Raw genomic sequence first — 14,220 nt, 5'->3', positions numbered from 1 at the left:
CGTTACAAGATAGGGTCAGATATGAATCCCACCCTCCAATAATGTTTGTTGACATATAATAGTACGCCAACTCAGCAGTCTCCAGGATCCCGAGCCCTCCAGCATCTAGAAAGAACTCTTTTGCTGGATTAATCAATGTACCTACCGGCCCGAGACTAGCTTCTGACTACCGCAGGCCGCGTCAGAATGTGCGAGTTCTTTCACCCAGTAGTTTAAGCAGTGGAGCATCGACGCCTACGCATCATGCCCCTCCTGCACCTTCGATGCTGCCAACACCAGATCCAAGTGTCCTTCACCAACAGGATGTGACTAGTGCCCCCACGAGCAATACCCCCTTCACCATGCACTCTTTACGCAAGCTGAAAGATAGGAAGAGAGCTCTTGCGCAGCAGACTACCATCACTGTCAGCACGTCCGTTGACGTTAAGCTCAAGACTCAGGCATTGGACATTGCGAACCTTAAGAAGGAGCGTGATGATATCAAGAGGGAGCTACTTGAACTTAACAAGACGCGAGAGGAGGAGCATAATGGTCTCACGAACCGGCTGGTGCAGGTGGAGGGATTGTCTACACGCGTTGATAGCCTCACGAACAAAACAGAGACCCTCAACATTGTCAACGCAGCCGCCAAGCCTTTAGCAACACGATTAGAAGCACTAGAGGTTTCGGCTGCCGAACTTCCAAGCTTACGGCAGGAGTTGCAGGACCTGAAAACTGTGCCAGAACGCTTAGCTGCAGTAGAGAGCAAGCGAACTACTCATCAGGCGGGACCAGAGTCCAACGGTTCTAATAACCTAGGGACCTCGCAGCTGAAGCCGCTATCCGACAGGCTCGATGGGCTTAGAACTACCTCTTCACAGCAGGCGAATCTTATTACGGAGCTGAAGATGGCGACAGCACTACAGAAGACTGAGATTGAAAGTCTGAAGACGTGGAAAAACGCGCAGCCTACACCACTATCCGAACACACTGTCAGAGAGCTTATCACGGCCGAGACCAGAGCAACAGCCAAGAACCTAAACGACAAAATCAAGGATGTGAACACCCGGCTTTCCGAACGCATCACCAACCATCAGGACTTGATTCTCGCCTTTCAGACTTTCAAAGAGACCGTTGAGAGTAAAAACTTCTCTGAACAACTCAACGCTTTGAGCGACAAGATCAAAGAAGTTGAGGGAAATGGCGACAGGACGTACGCAAAGGCCAACCGTCTGCAGACGAGAATAGAGGACCTAGAAGACGAACTCCACCCAGACAGTATCGACACTTTGAAGGAAGTGGTAGAGAAGGTCGAGAAGCTCAGAAGCAGAGTGGATAAATACCGTGATGCGCTCGGCGAAGACAGAGAGGAAGTCGAGAATGTGCGAGCGGGCCTGAAGGACCTCCGGGAAGAATCAAGGGGCCTGAAGGAAAAGACAAAGAGTACACAAAAGGATCTCAGCCTCCTCCAAGGAGATTTCGACGAGCTTGAGAAAGACATCGTCAAGTACATTGGACCTATCAAGGGGGACTACGAGAAGACAAACTTCACCCTGTCGCAAAGGATCGCGAACCTGCAGGGCACTGTAACCCAAGCCGAGTTGGGAAGGCTCCCCGCTCGCCTCAGTGAGCTGGATAAATCTGCACGTCTGTCAGAGAAGCTTCTGGGTCGCGTCGATGAACTGGAAAAAGCTCCACGGGGTCCTCACTTTAAGAAGGTCGGGACAACTGTTGCGACTTATTCTCCTGCTCCAATCACTCCGCCTGTGACCAATGCAGATACAGAGGTCTCGAATCTCAAGAAATCGCTGCAAGAGCTTCGCAAAGTTGTGGAAGGCACCGGTGGCTTGACGACCCAGGCTCAGGCAATCTTCGAGCGTCTGAACAGCATGGAAGCCACTCTGGCCAGCGCTCGACCACTCGACAGTGTGGAGCAGAGTGTGGAGACAATAGAGACGACCATGGACAAGACCTCAGTCAAGACGCTGGAAAAGGCAGCAGAAAAGAAGGTCAAAGCTCTGATAACGAGCGAGCGCAAGGCTATCGACAGGGATGTCGAGGAAGTGAACACCCGCCTCTCCCAAGAGATTTCGGATCTTCGCAAACTAACGGAAACTCGTATGGAAGCGATGCAAGCTCTCCGCAATCGATCACGTGAACCCGATTTCGCGGCGTCGTCAGCTGATGCGAGAACAGCGCCGTCCGAGATGAGCGATCTCAACACCATCACAGAGGATATTGAAACGCTGTTCGAGAAACTCGAGACTGCAAATGCCACTATCTCGGCTGTACAGGACGTCGCCCCCACCCTCTTCAACGAACAATTCGACCCACTCAAGCGCAAAATTGAAGAGCAGCTCAATACCGTCACTGCCACAATGGAAACCCATGCCCGCAATCTATCAGCTTTGATGGAACAAGTATCGAAGTCGCCTACACAACAGAATGGCTTCGGCCAAGCCCAACAAGCTCAGCTCAATACCATGTTGGCAGAAGTAGCGTCATTGAAGACGGACTTTGCGACTCTGCGATCGTCTCTGTCGACCAAGGCCGACTCTGCATCGGTGGAGAAAGACCTGGATACTTTCACCTCCGCAATACGCAACATAGAGAGCCGATACGAGAATATCAGCACCGACACCATGTATCAGGGCATGGTCCGCTGGTTTACCGAAATGTACCCCGGTCTGCCACGACTCCAGGAAGACATCCACCGAGTGCAGAACTGGATAGCGAATCGCGCGAACGTTCTCGACCGCCTGGACCAAGACGCTACTCAACTGCATGGTCTTGTGAACATCGCTCCGCACTTGCACGAGATTGCAAACATCAGTCCGCAATTGAAACAAGTGGTCACCGACGCTGCTCAACTCCAGTCCGCTATGCAGGCTCATGGCGACATGTCGAGTGCGTTGACCAAAATTGATCAAGCTAGCTCTGATGCCACCCTGGCAATCTCCAAGGCTGAGGAGGCAATGCGTGCAGCTAGTAAGGCTGAGCAAGCCAGCTCTGATGCACAAACCGCGAGCGACAAGGCCGAGCAAGCCAGCTCTGATGCAAGAGCCGCGAGCGACAAGGCTGAGGAGGCCATGCGTGCAGCTAGCAAGGCCGAGCAAGCCAGTTCTGATGCAAGAACCGCGAGCGACAAGGCTGAGGAGGTTATGCGTGCAGCTAGCAAGGCCGAGCAAGCCAGCTCTGATGCACAAACCGCGAGCGACAAGGCCGATCAAGCCAGCTCTGACGCAAAAATCGCGAGTGATAGGGCCGACCAGATTGAGCAACAGCTTAATGAGCAGATCAAGACGATCGAGAACATCAAGGGCTCAGTGTCTGGATTACAAATTTCTTTGCGGAATTTGCACTCGGCCACATCTCCCTTCGTCAAAGCGGAGGCTCTTGACGCCCTGCAGGCAACTGTCAAGACACTGCAGACCCAAATAGGTCAAGAAAAGCAAGAACGCTTGACCAGCACAGGAGAGCTTCGCACTACCATCGACGCTGAACGTACCACACGCGTTGACGAGCAGACTAAGATCAGAAAGTCCATCCAAGACCTGAGGCAAGCGATCGATGTGGGCAAGATCAGGAAGTCTATTCAAGACCTGAAGCAAGCGATGGATGTGGACAGGGCCACTTTCGCAAAAGCTGACGTAGTGACTGCATTGGAGGGTACACTGCGAGCCTTCCAATCCGAGATCAGCGACACTCAAACGGCAAACTCCGAGGCCATTCAAAACCTGCGTTCAGCATTCGACACAGATTGCAGCAAGCGCGACACCACGGAGGGCAATCTCCAAAAGTCCATCAAGGAGCTGGCTCAGACACCTGCTCGAGCGCCTACCCCAGACAATGTCCCCTTCGATAACTTCAAGCGTGTCGTGGTGGGCAAGCTTGCCTCTGAGAAGAAAGCACGTACAGAATTCGAGGAGAACTTGAAATCATCTTTCGGCATGGTTGAGGGCAAGATCACAGCTCTACGGCAGGATACAGCGAAGTACAACAACGAGGTGAAACGAGTCTCAAGTGACCATGACACCGCAAAGCAAGGGATCTATGACCAGCTCGCCGACATCAACACGGCGGCCGCCGAGTTGCGAGAAGCGTACGACAACACGGTCAAGACGTACATTGAGCCCAACAGCGAGTTCTTCGGCTTGATCGGTACAGCTTTCGTAGTCCTCTCGCAACTCCAGCAAGTCGTCGAGAGCCTCAACCAGAACCTTCCAGTCGCACCACTGAAGCTGGAATGGGACTACTATCTTCCCAGCCATGGCCAGCCCTCAACCAACGGCGAACCCAGCAACTCCAAAGGAAAGGGCAAGAGCAAGCAGTAAACTGCCCCCTTATCGCTCAACCAACGTACACAAAGTCCGACAACATTCTTTTCTGGCCCCTGGGCCCTTGTCAACCCTTTTACTACTGTGTTACCACCCCCGGCCCGAACAAAAAGTGCGCATCGACCTGGCGTTTTTTACCGGCGGATACTGTGAGCATTTTCATGCATGATACCCCCCCTATAGCCTGTGGCGGCTCATTTCTTTGTGTCTACTCATTGCGTATTTGCGAGTTTGATGAAGTGCTTTTCGAAGATTCTCATTCTGAGCGAAGCGCAATTACTGTGTTTATGTATGTAAGTCCCACTGAAGTTGGGCGTTTCGATTGTGTAAAAGTCCTAGTTATCTAGGCATTCTGTGGATATGGGGGTTTGATGTTAGGTCGTGAAACTGATCGGATGTGTGGATGGTGTGGATGGATGGAGAGAGGCGGCCGTGGACGTGGAAAAGGAGAGGATTTGGCGTTTGTACTGGTAATGCGAGTGTACGATAAAATGCGGAAAGGTTTAAAGATTGTTGTGCCGATGCTGCAAATGATCTCCTTCCATACTTCGTTGTTGTTTTCCGGTCTGATGAGGTATCACTCACCACGTCGTGTACTGTGTAAAAAAAAACATGCGCAGCGCAGTTAATACGACTGAGCAAGAACGCAGCACATTCCCATGCTTTATATGTGATATTGTGCGCCAGGGCCATCCCTTGGTACATATCTTGTCCAACCTTGGAACGGAATGACCTCAAGCCACGGGAAGGGCCCCCCTTATCCAAGGTATACCCCTTGCAACCCACACACGTACACACGGTATCTCATCTCACCAATTCTACAAGAGAAGTGCTCTCGAGATGTGCCTGTTTTACAGCTTGTTGAGATCAAAACGCTTTCCAACGGACATGCGCAAGAGCCGGAGGTAAGAAAACGCGCTAGTTAAGCCCGCCAAAAGTTTCGCGTCAAGATACCTCGGGAGCTCCAACACTGCGATACAGAACCCTAAGACGCGCGCACGCTCACACGCCCTCAATATGGTGCCAATAGCTACCCAGGCAGCGCCTAATTCCACCGCGATCGCCGAATCGAACGCTTCAATATCTACAAACGCGCCCATCCCCAACGACGCAGACACGAGCATACCCTCCGCACCTCCCACCCCAAACACACCAACCACCAAAAAACGCAAACGCAAAGACAAGCCCACCGAAAAACAAACCCACATCCTCCACCAGGCCACATTTCGAAAAACCGACTGGAGTTACTTCCACCTCATCCTCCTCACACCAGGAACCGCTTCGTTACCTCCCACCTCCACCACCTCTCCCTCTCCCTCCTCTACAAACCCAATCACATCTCCCACACCCACACCCTCCCTCTCCCCCCTCCTAACCACCACCCTCCTCACCGCCCCCCTACGCGCCTACCTCGGTACCACCGGCACCGCGATCCCCATCGACCTGCTCAAGATACATGGTCGCGAAGTGTGGGTGCGGATTCCGCGGCAGGACGCGCGTGGGTTCCGGGCGAGTTTGAGTGGGTGGGTGGGGAGTTGTGAGGGGGATGAGGTGCCTGGGGTTGAACAAGGGGTGGGACAAGGAGCAGGGAGGGTGGGTGTGGCGTGGAGGATTGTGGCGGAAGGGGGGGTGTTGGGGTGTTTGGGGGGGAGTGGGAGTGGGGATGGGGGGGAGTTGTTTGGGTGAGGGGTGTATGAGGATGATGGTGTATACGAGTTGAATGGGCATGGTGGTACGCGGCGACGGCTGTGTGGAAAGATGTGCGCATGGCTAGGGGGAAGAGGGCAGACAGCGCGGTCGAGAAGAGAGACATGTCGGATCGCCAATCCACGACATGACCCCGAGACGCGCAGTCACCGGCCCTCGGACTACACAGCTGTCAGGCAAGCGAGGGAACACGACGTAGGAAGAATCAGGCCACGATCAATATCGAGATTACGACCAGACCTACCCATCCAGATAAGTCCCGATACCAAAGGACTTTAGAAACTGCCGTGCCAGATCACCGGGACAACACAAGGCAGAACCGAGGAAGAGAACAAAGATTATTCAATCTACACAGTTCAGAAAGGTATCTCTAGCAAGACCAAGACACGATGTTCAAAACACTGAACATCGTCCGTTCCCCGCTCATCGCCATACCGCTATACCGCAATCTACCCAAGACCATGTATCCTTTATCCGCGTACCGCGCAACAATTCGGCCGATCGAGTGCGATACATTTACTGCCAACCCGGCTGGGGAGTGTGGTGACTCGGCGGGCCTCCGTATCCAGCCTGATGGCCACCGGGTGGAGGAGGATACTGTTGGCCGCCTCCGTATTGGTTAGCGTGCGTGGGAGCACCGCCGTACTGGTTGTGCTGGTGGTTATCGTAGTTTGCGGCGCCGCCGTAGGGACCAGTTGGTGCACCGTATGCGGGACCTCCGTAGCCAGCTAGATGAATGTTAGTTCTCACATGTCTTTCCCTTTCGCGGATACATTGTCCATACCTTGTTGTCCGTAGCCGCCTGGTGGGCCGCCTGCCGGTGGTCCTTGACCGTAGCCTGGTGCTGGTCCACCGTATCCTGACTGTCCACCGAATCCAGCTTGCGAGCCGTAGGGTTGGTGCTGGCCGTGTTGCTGCTGTTGGGGCGGAGAGTGTTGTCCGCCGTAGCCTCCGTGGGCTTGACCCTGACCGTATTGTTGGCCAGGACCGGGAGATGAGTAACCGTGGCTTGGAGCGCCGCCGCCGTATTGGCCGCCTTGGGCGCTGGGGTTGTAGGACGTTGGCGGTGCGGTGCCGGTGTAGGTGCCGCCTGACGAGGCACCGGAGTAGCCGTAGTCGCCATTGTTGGGCTTGTTGTGCTAGATGTTGTCAGCGCGTTTCTTTGAGTCGAGGCTCATGTCCATACCGATGATCCTCCACCCAGCACGCTTCCAAGCATGCCTCCAAGACCACCACCACCGCTCGATGCGTGGCCAGCGCTGCCGCCATGTTGACCTCCAGAACTTCCATGCTGCTTCCCACCACCTAGCAGGCCACTAGCCAGCTGTCCAACAAGCTGACCCGCACCACCACCACCAGAGTGGCCCCCAGAAGAACCACCATGTTGTTTCCCACCTCCGAGGAAAGATCCAGCGAGCTGACCAACGAGGTTTCCCGAGCCACCGCCGCCATGTCCACTATTACTCTGCTTGTTGCCCATGAGCGCGTTCATCGCAAAGCCCTATCTCCATTGTCAGCCAGCGCCCGATTGATGCCCAAGTAGCATGTCGCGTACACCCAATCCACCTGCCCTGTCGCCAGTCGGGCCGTCGCCCATGCCTCTTTGTCCGTCGCCTGCATCGGGGCCTGAGGTGCCGGGGACGTTGTATGGGTTCGTCTGTTGCGCGGGTGTGCTGTGGGACGAGGAGCCGCCGACGGGCGCTTCGCTCGTGGGCAGTTCCCATTGCGAGACGCCGGTGCTGATCTGGACATCTATCGCCGTGGTGTCAGTATGTTTTGCTTCGTTCGCGGGTCGAGGCGTCGTTGGGGAGATAAATCGCGCGATGATGCGGCCAAGGCTACGTACAGTAATACTTTCGGGATCTGTGGTCTATGTCAGTTTCGTGTCGCGGGGCATGCGGTGCGAAGGCGGGGCAGCCAGCGTGTCTTCTGTTATGCTTGGGAGAGAGACGTACGAGTTATCCCACTGCGCTATCCATCCAGCGGGCAGCTTGGGAAGCGTAGGGTCGGTAGGGCCCGAGTCTGGCGAGACAGGCGGGATGGGAGGTGTGGGTACCGCCATGTCGTTGGTGTGGAGAGCAGGGGATGGCGGGGTACAAAGGGGGGATGCGAGAGGAAGGGAGGAGGAAGAATATAAGAGAGATTCAGTATAGGAAGAGAGGCAGCCGGAAATATCAACACATCGCAGCCAGCGGTTATATGACAGGAGTGCGAGCAGCAATGGGCGGGTGGTCCTTGTTAGCGGTCATGGTGGGGATTGGCCAGGATGCTGGGACGCTCTGCGAGGCTGTGCACTTGCGCAGTCACTCGAGTGACGCATGTCTTGCGCGCGAATGTGTTTCTTCAGCTGCCTTGCATCGCTGCTATCACAAACAAGCTAATCACATTCACACGGCAAACCCGATGATCGCTTGGCATGGCTGGCTTCTACATGTGGCTGAGACAGCTGCCAAACGGTTCCCAGAGCCCGACCGTTGCGCCCGATGCAACCCAATACTAACACACGGATATCTCAATAACCAACCACATAAACGCCTCCCTAATGCATAGTTCCTGTCTTGATCCGAGCATGAACCCCAAAGCCCGACGCCTGTCATATCTGTACAAGACGTCATACCCGCACCTGAAACCCAAACACCCAAGATTACTCCTTAATGAAAGTGGATCACCACGCATACCCGCCTCCATCGTCATTTTCGTTATCGTTGCCGTTCCACTCCTCATCCCCACTGGGCTCTGCGTCAAGGAAGTCGGCTTCGTTGAAGATTTCCTCGCGTGGTCGGAAGTTGTCGATGCGGAAAATGACGGTGTGGCATCGACCTTGTACAAAAGGCTCTTCTTCATCTGAAGCCGCCTCTTCCTCCGAGGCAGCGTCTTCGTTGGACTCCTCATCGTAGCTTAGACCTGCTTTTGAGCGAGAACGAAGACGCTTCGAACCCCAGCCTTCATCCTGCTTCTGCACGCGTGACGGTACCAGAGGGACGTCACTTTCGCTACCATCGGCGTCGTCTACCATGACTGGGTGAGCCTTCTCTGCCATTTCTTCAGAGACGCCTTCAATGAAAGAGTCCACCTTGTCCCCGTCGTCGCCGCGAGCCTTCCATTCTCTAAAGGCTCTGAGAGACGCAAGACTGGGATCAGGTGTTTCCCACTTCCTGGCAAAGACCTTTCTGAACTTGGCAGTCCACTTCTGTCTGAACTCGGCTCTCTGCCGCCAGTCGGTATCCACCATTGCGATGATAGTGATCTCCTGAAGCCGGGGCAATTCTTCAGCAGAGTTTATAAGCGAACTGAAGAAGTTGTCCGCAGACTTCGAATTCCAGTTCCGCAAGTACTGGCAGTCAAGGGTACGGAGTGATGTTGGCCAGGTGGGCATTTCGTTCTCGCCAAGAAGGGTCTCGTAGAGAGGCTCGTTATCCGAGGACATGACAAGGGAGCTGTAGTAGGTAGCGTCCATTCTGAGGACCTCGAGCTTAGGGCAAGAACGCTTCAAACCGACTAGAAATGACATGTCGAGAGCCTGATTGTGATTGAGGGTCAGCTCCTCGAGGTGAGAGCCATGTGTTGCCAGAAAAGCTTGGAATGCATCAGAGAGTAGCTCGCCGCAATTGATGATGCTGAGGCTGGTGAGATCAGTGGGCAGTAATGGGAGGAGACGCCCGCTGACAACACCACAAGTCTCGAAGGATAGACTTCGTAGATTAGGGAGCACGGCCAACGCAGATGCCAGCAGCTCTTCCACTGTCGGTCGACCGTCGTCCTCTTCTGGATCCTCGCGAACAACTTCGGGGTGGAATTTGACGAGAGACACATCGCGGAGGCTTTGAAATGCTGTTCCTTCGTGGATCGTCTTCATCCATAGAGGTCCTTGACTACAGAACGTGCTGTTCCATCGCCAACTTCTCAAGCGGAGGCTAGTCTGGCGAAGTGCATCAAAGAGCTCGGCAGGATATACCCAGCGCCGAAGTCGCCTAAGCCGCGGGCGAAAGGGTGGGCGATCCATAGGATCAAAGATGTCAATCTCCCGCAGTGTCGTCAGTGACCGAACCAGGGCCGCAAGGTCGGCAACGCTATTCGCGTGATCCGTCAAAGCAGTCATCTGTGTAGCATCCAGCTCCAACCTTTTTACCATGACCCGATAGTCGTCGTGAGCGCCTGGTGGAGGTGTGATCAGATGGTGAACGAGGTCTTTGCGCGTCTGTCTGATGGCGAATATGGGCGGGTTACGATACAGAGCCGTCAGAGCCGGCTTCGTAAAGGTCGAGCACATCCTGGCCATTTGTACTAGCCAAGGTATCGCTGCGGTAGGCTTCATGTTCTCGTCGTGGAGCGGATGGGAGGCGTACACGAAGATCTGGAGGAGTACGTGATATGGCAGGGAAGCCCAGGCCTGAATATGAGGATTAGCATTGATCGATCTATCAGGTACAGAAGACATACCGGCTTGTGTCCATCAGAGGAGATAGTCGTCTTGCGCTCGACTTGAGCCTCCTTATTTGGCTTCAGCGGTGCGCCTATGACAGCTTTCCGCCGCGATCTACTCCTTTTGGCGCCTCCTGTCTTCTCTGGTCGGGGTGATGGCGCTGCAACGGGACGCGACCTTGTCCTCACTGTCATGACGCGCTCATCCTCCAGCTCGAAGTCGGCATCGGGGTCCTCTTCGTCTTCCTCGTCTGAGCTGACATCTTTGTATGATATCCGTGGGGCACCTCGAATCCGTGAGCTGCGTGAACCGCGTTGCTGCCTGATAGGGGCAGGTTCTGGCGGAGAGTGATCGCTTTCGCTGGCGGCTTCATCGTCGGCTGGGGGGCGGCGAGTTGATCGTCGAGTTGGGACAGTGCGCTTTCTGGTCGTCTGCTCATAGCCGGAGCCTTCGGAGAGATCTTCGTCGCTGCTCGGCTCTTTATACGAGACTGCGCCGCGTTTGCGCTTCAGTGTGACAGCCATGTCGCACAAGGTAGGGTCCAGTGACTATGGGGGGCCAGCTCGCAGACTGATTGGCCGAGAGTCCTGTCTATAAGGGGCTCCTAAGCCCTCGGACGCAGTCGCGGAGGTGCATGGAGCAGTCCAAAGTGTGAGTCAGAAGTGGGAAGACTGAGAGTGAGTGTAGCGATAGTGAAATGTCGATGCATGCGGCCTTCGGAGGTAAGAGGCCATCAATGAGATCATCCGGGATCCGCTAGCCGATGCGGCTTAGCCCTGTCGCCCGTGCACGTGACACATGCCACAACACACCTTTGCCTGCACACACCCGTCAGGAGTGTGGGGTGTCCGTCGTGTTCGCATTGCTGCACCGTAAGGCTCGCAGATAGTTGCGATTCAGCATCTCGCCGGCTGAGCGCTGTCTGCTTGTGCGCTATCGCGTCGTCCCTGGTAGCCGTCGCGCGCCACAAACCTCTGCGAAACAACAAACACGAACCCCGTCAACACAAGACATTCAACTCTTTGTCGGCCAATTCCAAAGCAAAAAGAACAATTGGCGTAATTGTTGCGCGTCTGGTTATATCGCGGGAGAGACGCACGCATGCCAGGGGCGTCAGACCGCTAGAAACAACAACAACCCTGCTTTCTCGCGATCTTCACTTCCGCGCCCAATCTCCATCTGCAACGCCGCTCTGAACAGCCGCGCAGGACCGCAGCAAACCCCATTTTCTCTCACCTGCTCCCGCCAGATGTGCGCTCTCACCACACATTCTCGGTTGCTGTAGGATGCAACTGAGCACCCACTCAATTCTGTAAGAATCATAGTTTCTCAACGAATGAGACATTCTCTAACATGCATGTGCACTGGCAGAGCATGCTAGAACGGCGAGACAGGTTTTTCGGCAACATCATCTTCTACGACTACCTGTACAAGACGAAGAGATTACCGTTCCTGGAGCGAAATCGAAAACAAGTGCAGCAGGGCCACTCGCATAGCCAAAGCGAGGATCAATACTCACAGACAGGACCCCGCTTTCGCTCCCAGTGGCAACCTCCATCCTGGGATCTACTAGACGATATGATCTCAGCAGAAAAATCTGGGGGATCCTTCGTTCTTGAGGTGCACAGTATCCGGCCGCTGAACGCCCCAGAATCTTCTCAAAATGGTCGATCGAATGATCCAGCGCGGAAAGTGCGGAATATCTTACGCTTAACGACCTCCATCAAAACGTCAATCGTTTCATCGTCGACCATGCCCACCTGCAAGAATCCTCCAGACCAGGAGGCAACACTGCGAGGATTCGATAGATCGGAAAAGGAAGCTTCAATCGAAGTGGAGCCCATTGTCATTGATCGCGAGAGTTGGTACACTGATCCCACCAAAATTGATGATAACGACATTCACATGATCATGCTGAGTATCAATTTCGAGACCCACGACAACGTCAAGGACCTATACGATTTCATGGGCGTCAAAATCTCGGATGCATCAGCGCGTCTTTCCGCGTCTTATAGGAACATCTTCGATGTGCCACAGGGAAGGATAACCTTACCACTGAAAGCAGCTGGGAAACAGCTCGGTATCGGGCTAGAAGTCAGTATGCATTGGATCCCGCTCAAAAGAGACTCGGTCTTGACAAGCTACAATCGTCACCTGAAAGACTCTATGCAGCCTCCCAGCTCATATCCTACACCGCCTCTCGACATGGAACCCCGCTACAAACTCACATTTGTGTACGGGAATGATACCCTTGAACGATCAGAGCTGATGTGCCCGCATTGCTCGAAGCGAAAAACCACTGACATTGACGATCTTAAGATGCACCTAATAAGTTGGCACGACTATTTCGATTACCAGGTCTTCCTTGAGCAGGTCGACGAGCACGGGGTGGAGCACTGGCGATTCGAGAGCGAAGTGGCGAATTACAGAACAGAACAGCGTCAACGTGCAAGCGACAACGCGGACGAACCTTACGATGTGCGCGTACTTGCACCACCCAAACCCTTCGACAGACGAAGATTCTTGGCAGGCGATAACGAGTTTGAAAGAGCTGCGAGACTTGGGAAAGCTACCAGAAACGCGAGATCGAAACTTGCCCCAAGTGGTCAGCAAGTCGCGCCTGCACCCAGGATACGTAAACCTCCAGATCAAGTGCAGTCTAGGCCAGAAAGGGAGAAGAAGAAATATATTGTACCGAACCCGCCGAAGGGTATCACCTTCTTTCGATCACTGAGCAGAAGACCTCTTCAGCCTGGCGAAGAAATCAGTGAGAGCGATGACGAGCTAGATGAAGAATGGCTGTATCGCTGGAAGCACGCAGAGATCGACAAAGCAGACCTACCAGAATCAGCCAGGCGGTTCATAAAACTCTTCGATGACTTTATGCACGAAGAGAGCCTGCAATCAGACATACATGTTGGAGACGCCATCGTTCGGTTTGCACGCGAATGCGGTGTACGGATATGGCGGGAAAACGTCATGAGCGAATTCACGAAGAAGCTGGATGAGTTGGTAGAGGAAGATATTATCTCGAAGGAGGTACATGACAAGGCCTTGGAGGTAGTCAACGACCGGGAGGCAAACATTCATGAAGCCAACGAGTTGTCTCAGCGTTTAGAACACCTCGACGTTCAAAACCAGGAGACGTCTGTTGGCTCGGCTGGACTAAGGGCACATACGAGGTCTGCGCCGAAAAGAGACAGGAAAGGGAAGGGGAAAGCCAAAGTATCAGCTTTTGACGACTCCTTTGATGACGATCTTGCCGACGTTTTAGGCGATATTGACAGGTCGTACCACCGAGCACTCAATGGCTACATGACTCCTACCACTCCAGATCCTGATGGCGATGTGGACATGAGCGAAGCACCGCCGCACGTACCCGAACAACCACTGGATACGCCTCAAGATGAGGATGACGACCCACCGTACGGCTTATGTTACTGTGGCCAAGATGCATCGGCGACACCAGGATCGGGTATCATCACCTGTCATGACACCGTAAGTATCGCAAATCCCAAAGTGCGGCTAGATTTCCATCGTGAACTAAAATCTCCATAGGACTGCATTCGGCAAATCTTCCATTGCGCATGCGTACAATCTCAAACCAATTCAGTAATACCAACCTTCAAGCCACGCGAATGGACTTGCTCCGACTGCATACTCAATCGCGATACGGCGATTTAGCTCCTCACCGTCGAAGAATCCGTGGCGCCGTAGCAAGGCATCCATCTCCTTGACTCTTATCTCCAGCATATATGGCGTTCTCGGAGGGGT

The 14,220-nt window shown here is 54.1% G+C and overlaps 4 protein-coding genes across 4 annotated transcripts; 2 read left to right on the top strand and 2 right to left on the bottom strand.

Annotated features, from left to right (window-relative positions):
- Nucleotides 1–341: 341 nt before the first annotated feature.
- Nucleotides 342–4,313, top strand: J4E83_008837 (uncharacterized protein; the record flags this gene model as incomplete). The annotated part of the gene is made up of 1 exon (XM_049335730.1): nucleotides 342–4,313. The coding sequence occupies one exon, from the start codon at nucleotides 342–344 to the stop codon at nucleotides 4,311–4,313; it is 3,972 nt and encodes a 1,323-aa protein (XP_049185226.1).
- Nucleotides 4,314–6,539: 2,226 nt separating this feature from the next.
- J4E83_008836 (uncharacterized protein) lies at nucleotides 6,540–8,085 on the bottom strand (the record flags this gene model as incomplete). Its single annotated transcript, XM_049335729.1, has 6 exons — nucleotides 6,540–6,751; nucleotides 6,808–7,162; nucleotides 7,210–7,328; nucleotides 7,419–7,524; nucleotides 7,579–7,762; nucleotides 7,979–8,085. The coding sequence occupies 6 exons, from the start codon at nucleotides 8,083–8,085 to the stop codon at nucleotides 6,540–6,542; spliced, it is 1,083 nt and encodes a 360-aa protein (XP_049185225.1).
- Nucleotides 8,086–8,688: 603 nt separating this feature from the next.
- J4E83_008835 (uncharacterized protein) lies at nucleotides 8,689–10,970 on the bottom strand (the record flags this gene model as incomplete). The annotated part of the gene is made up of 2 exons (XM_049335728.1): nucleotides 8,689–10,413; nucleotides 10,464–10,970. 2 exons carry the CDS (start codon nucleotides 10,968–10,970, stop codon nucleotides 8,689–8,691), a joined length of 2,232 nt encoding a protein of 743 aa, XP_049185224.1.
- A 1,228-nt stretch (nucleotides 10,971–12,198) lies between these two features.
- J4E83_008834 (uncharacterized protein) lies at nucleotides 12,199–14,004 on the top strand (the record flags this gene model as incomplete). The annotated part of the gene is made up of 1 exon (XM_049335727.1): nucleotides 12,199–14,004. The coding sequence occupies one exon, from the start codon at nucleotides 12,199–12,201 to the stop codon at nucleotides 14,002–14,004; it is 1,806 nt and encodes a 601-aa protein (XP_049185223.1).
- Between the last annotated feature and the right edge of the window lie 216 nt (nucleotides 14,005–14,220).

Source organism: Alternaria metachromatica (assembly GCF_023757995.1).
Source record: "Alternaria metachromatica strain BMP 0045 chromosome Unknown scaffold_27, whole genome shotgun sequence".
Taxonomy (NCBI): Eukaryota; Fungi; Ascomycota; class Dothideomycetes; order Pleosporales; family Pleosporaceae; genus Alternaria; species Alternaria metachromatica.
Note: the sequence above shows the minus strand (reverse complement) of the source record. Positions and strands in the feature narration are given on the sequence as shown.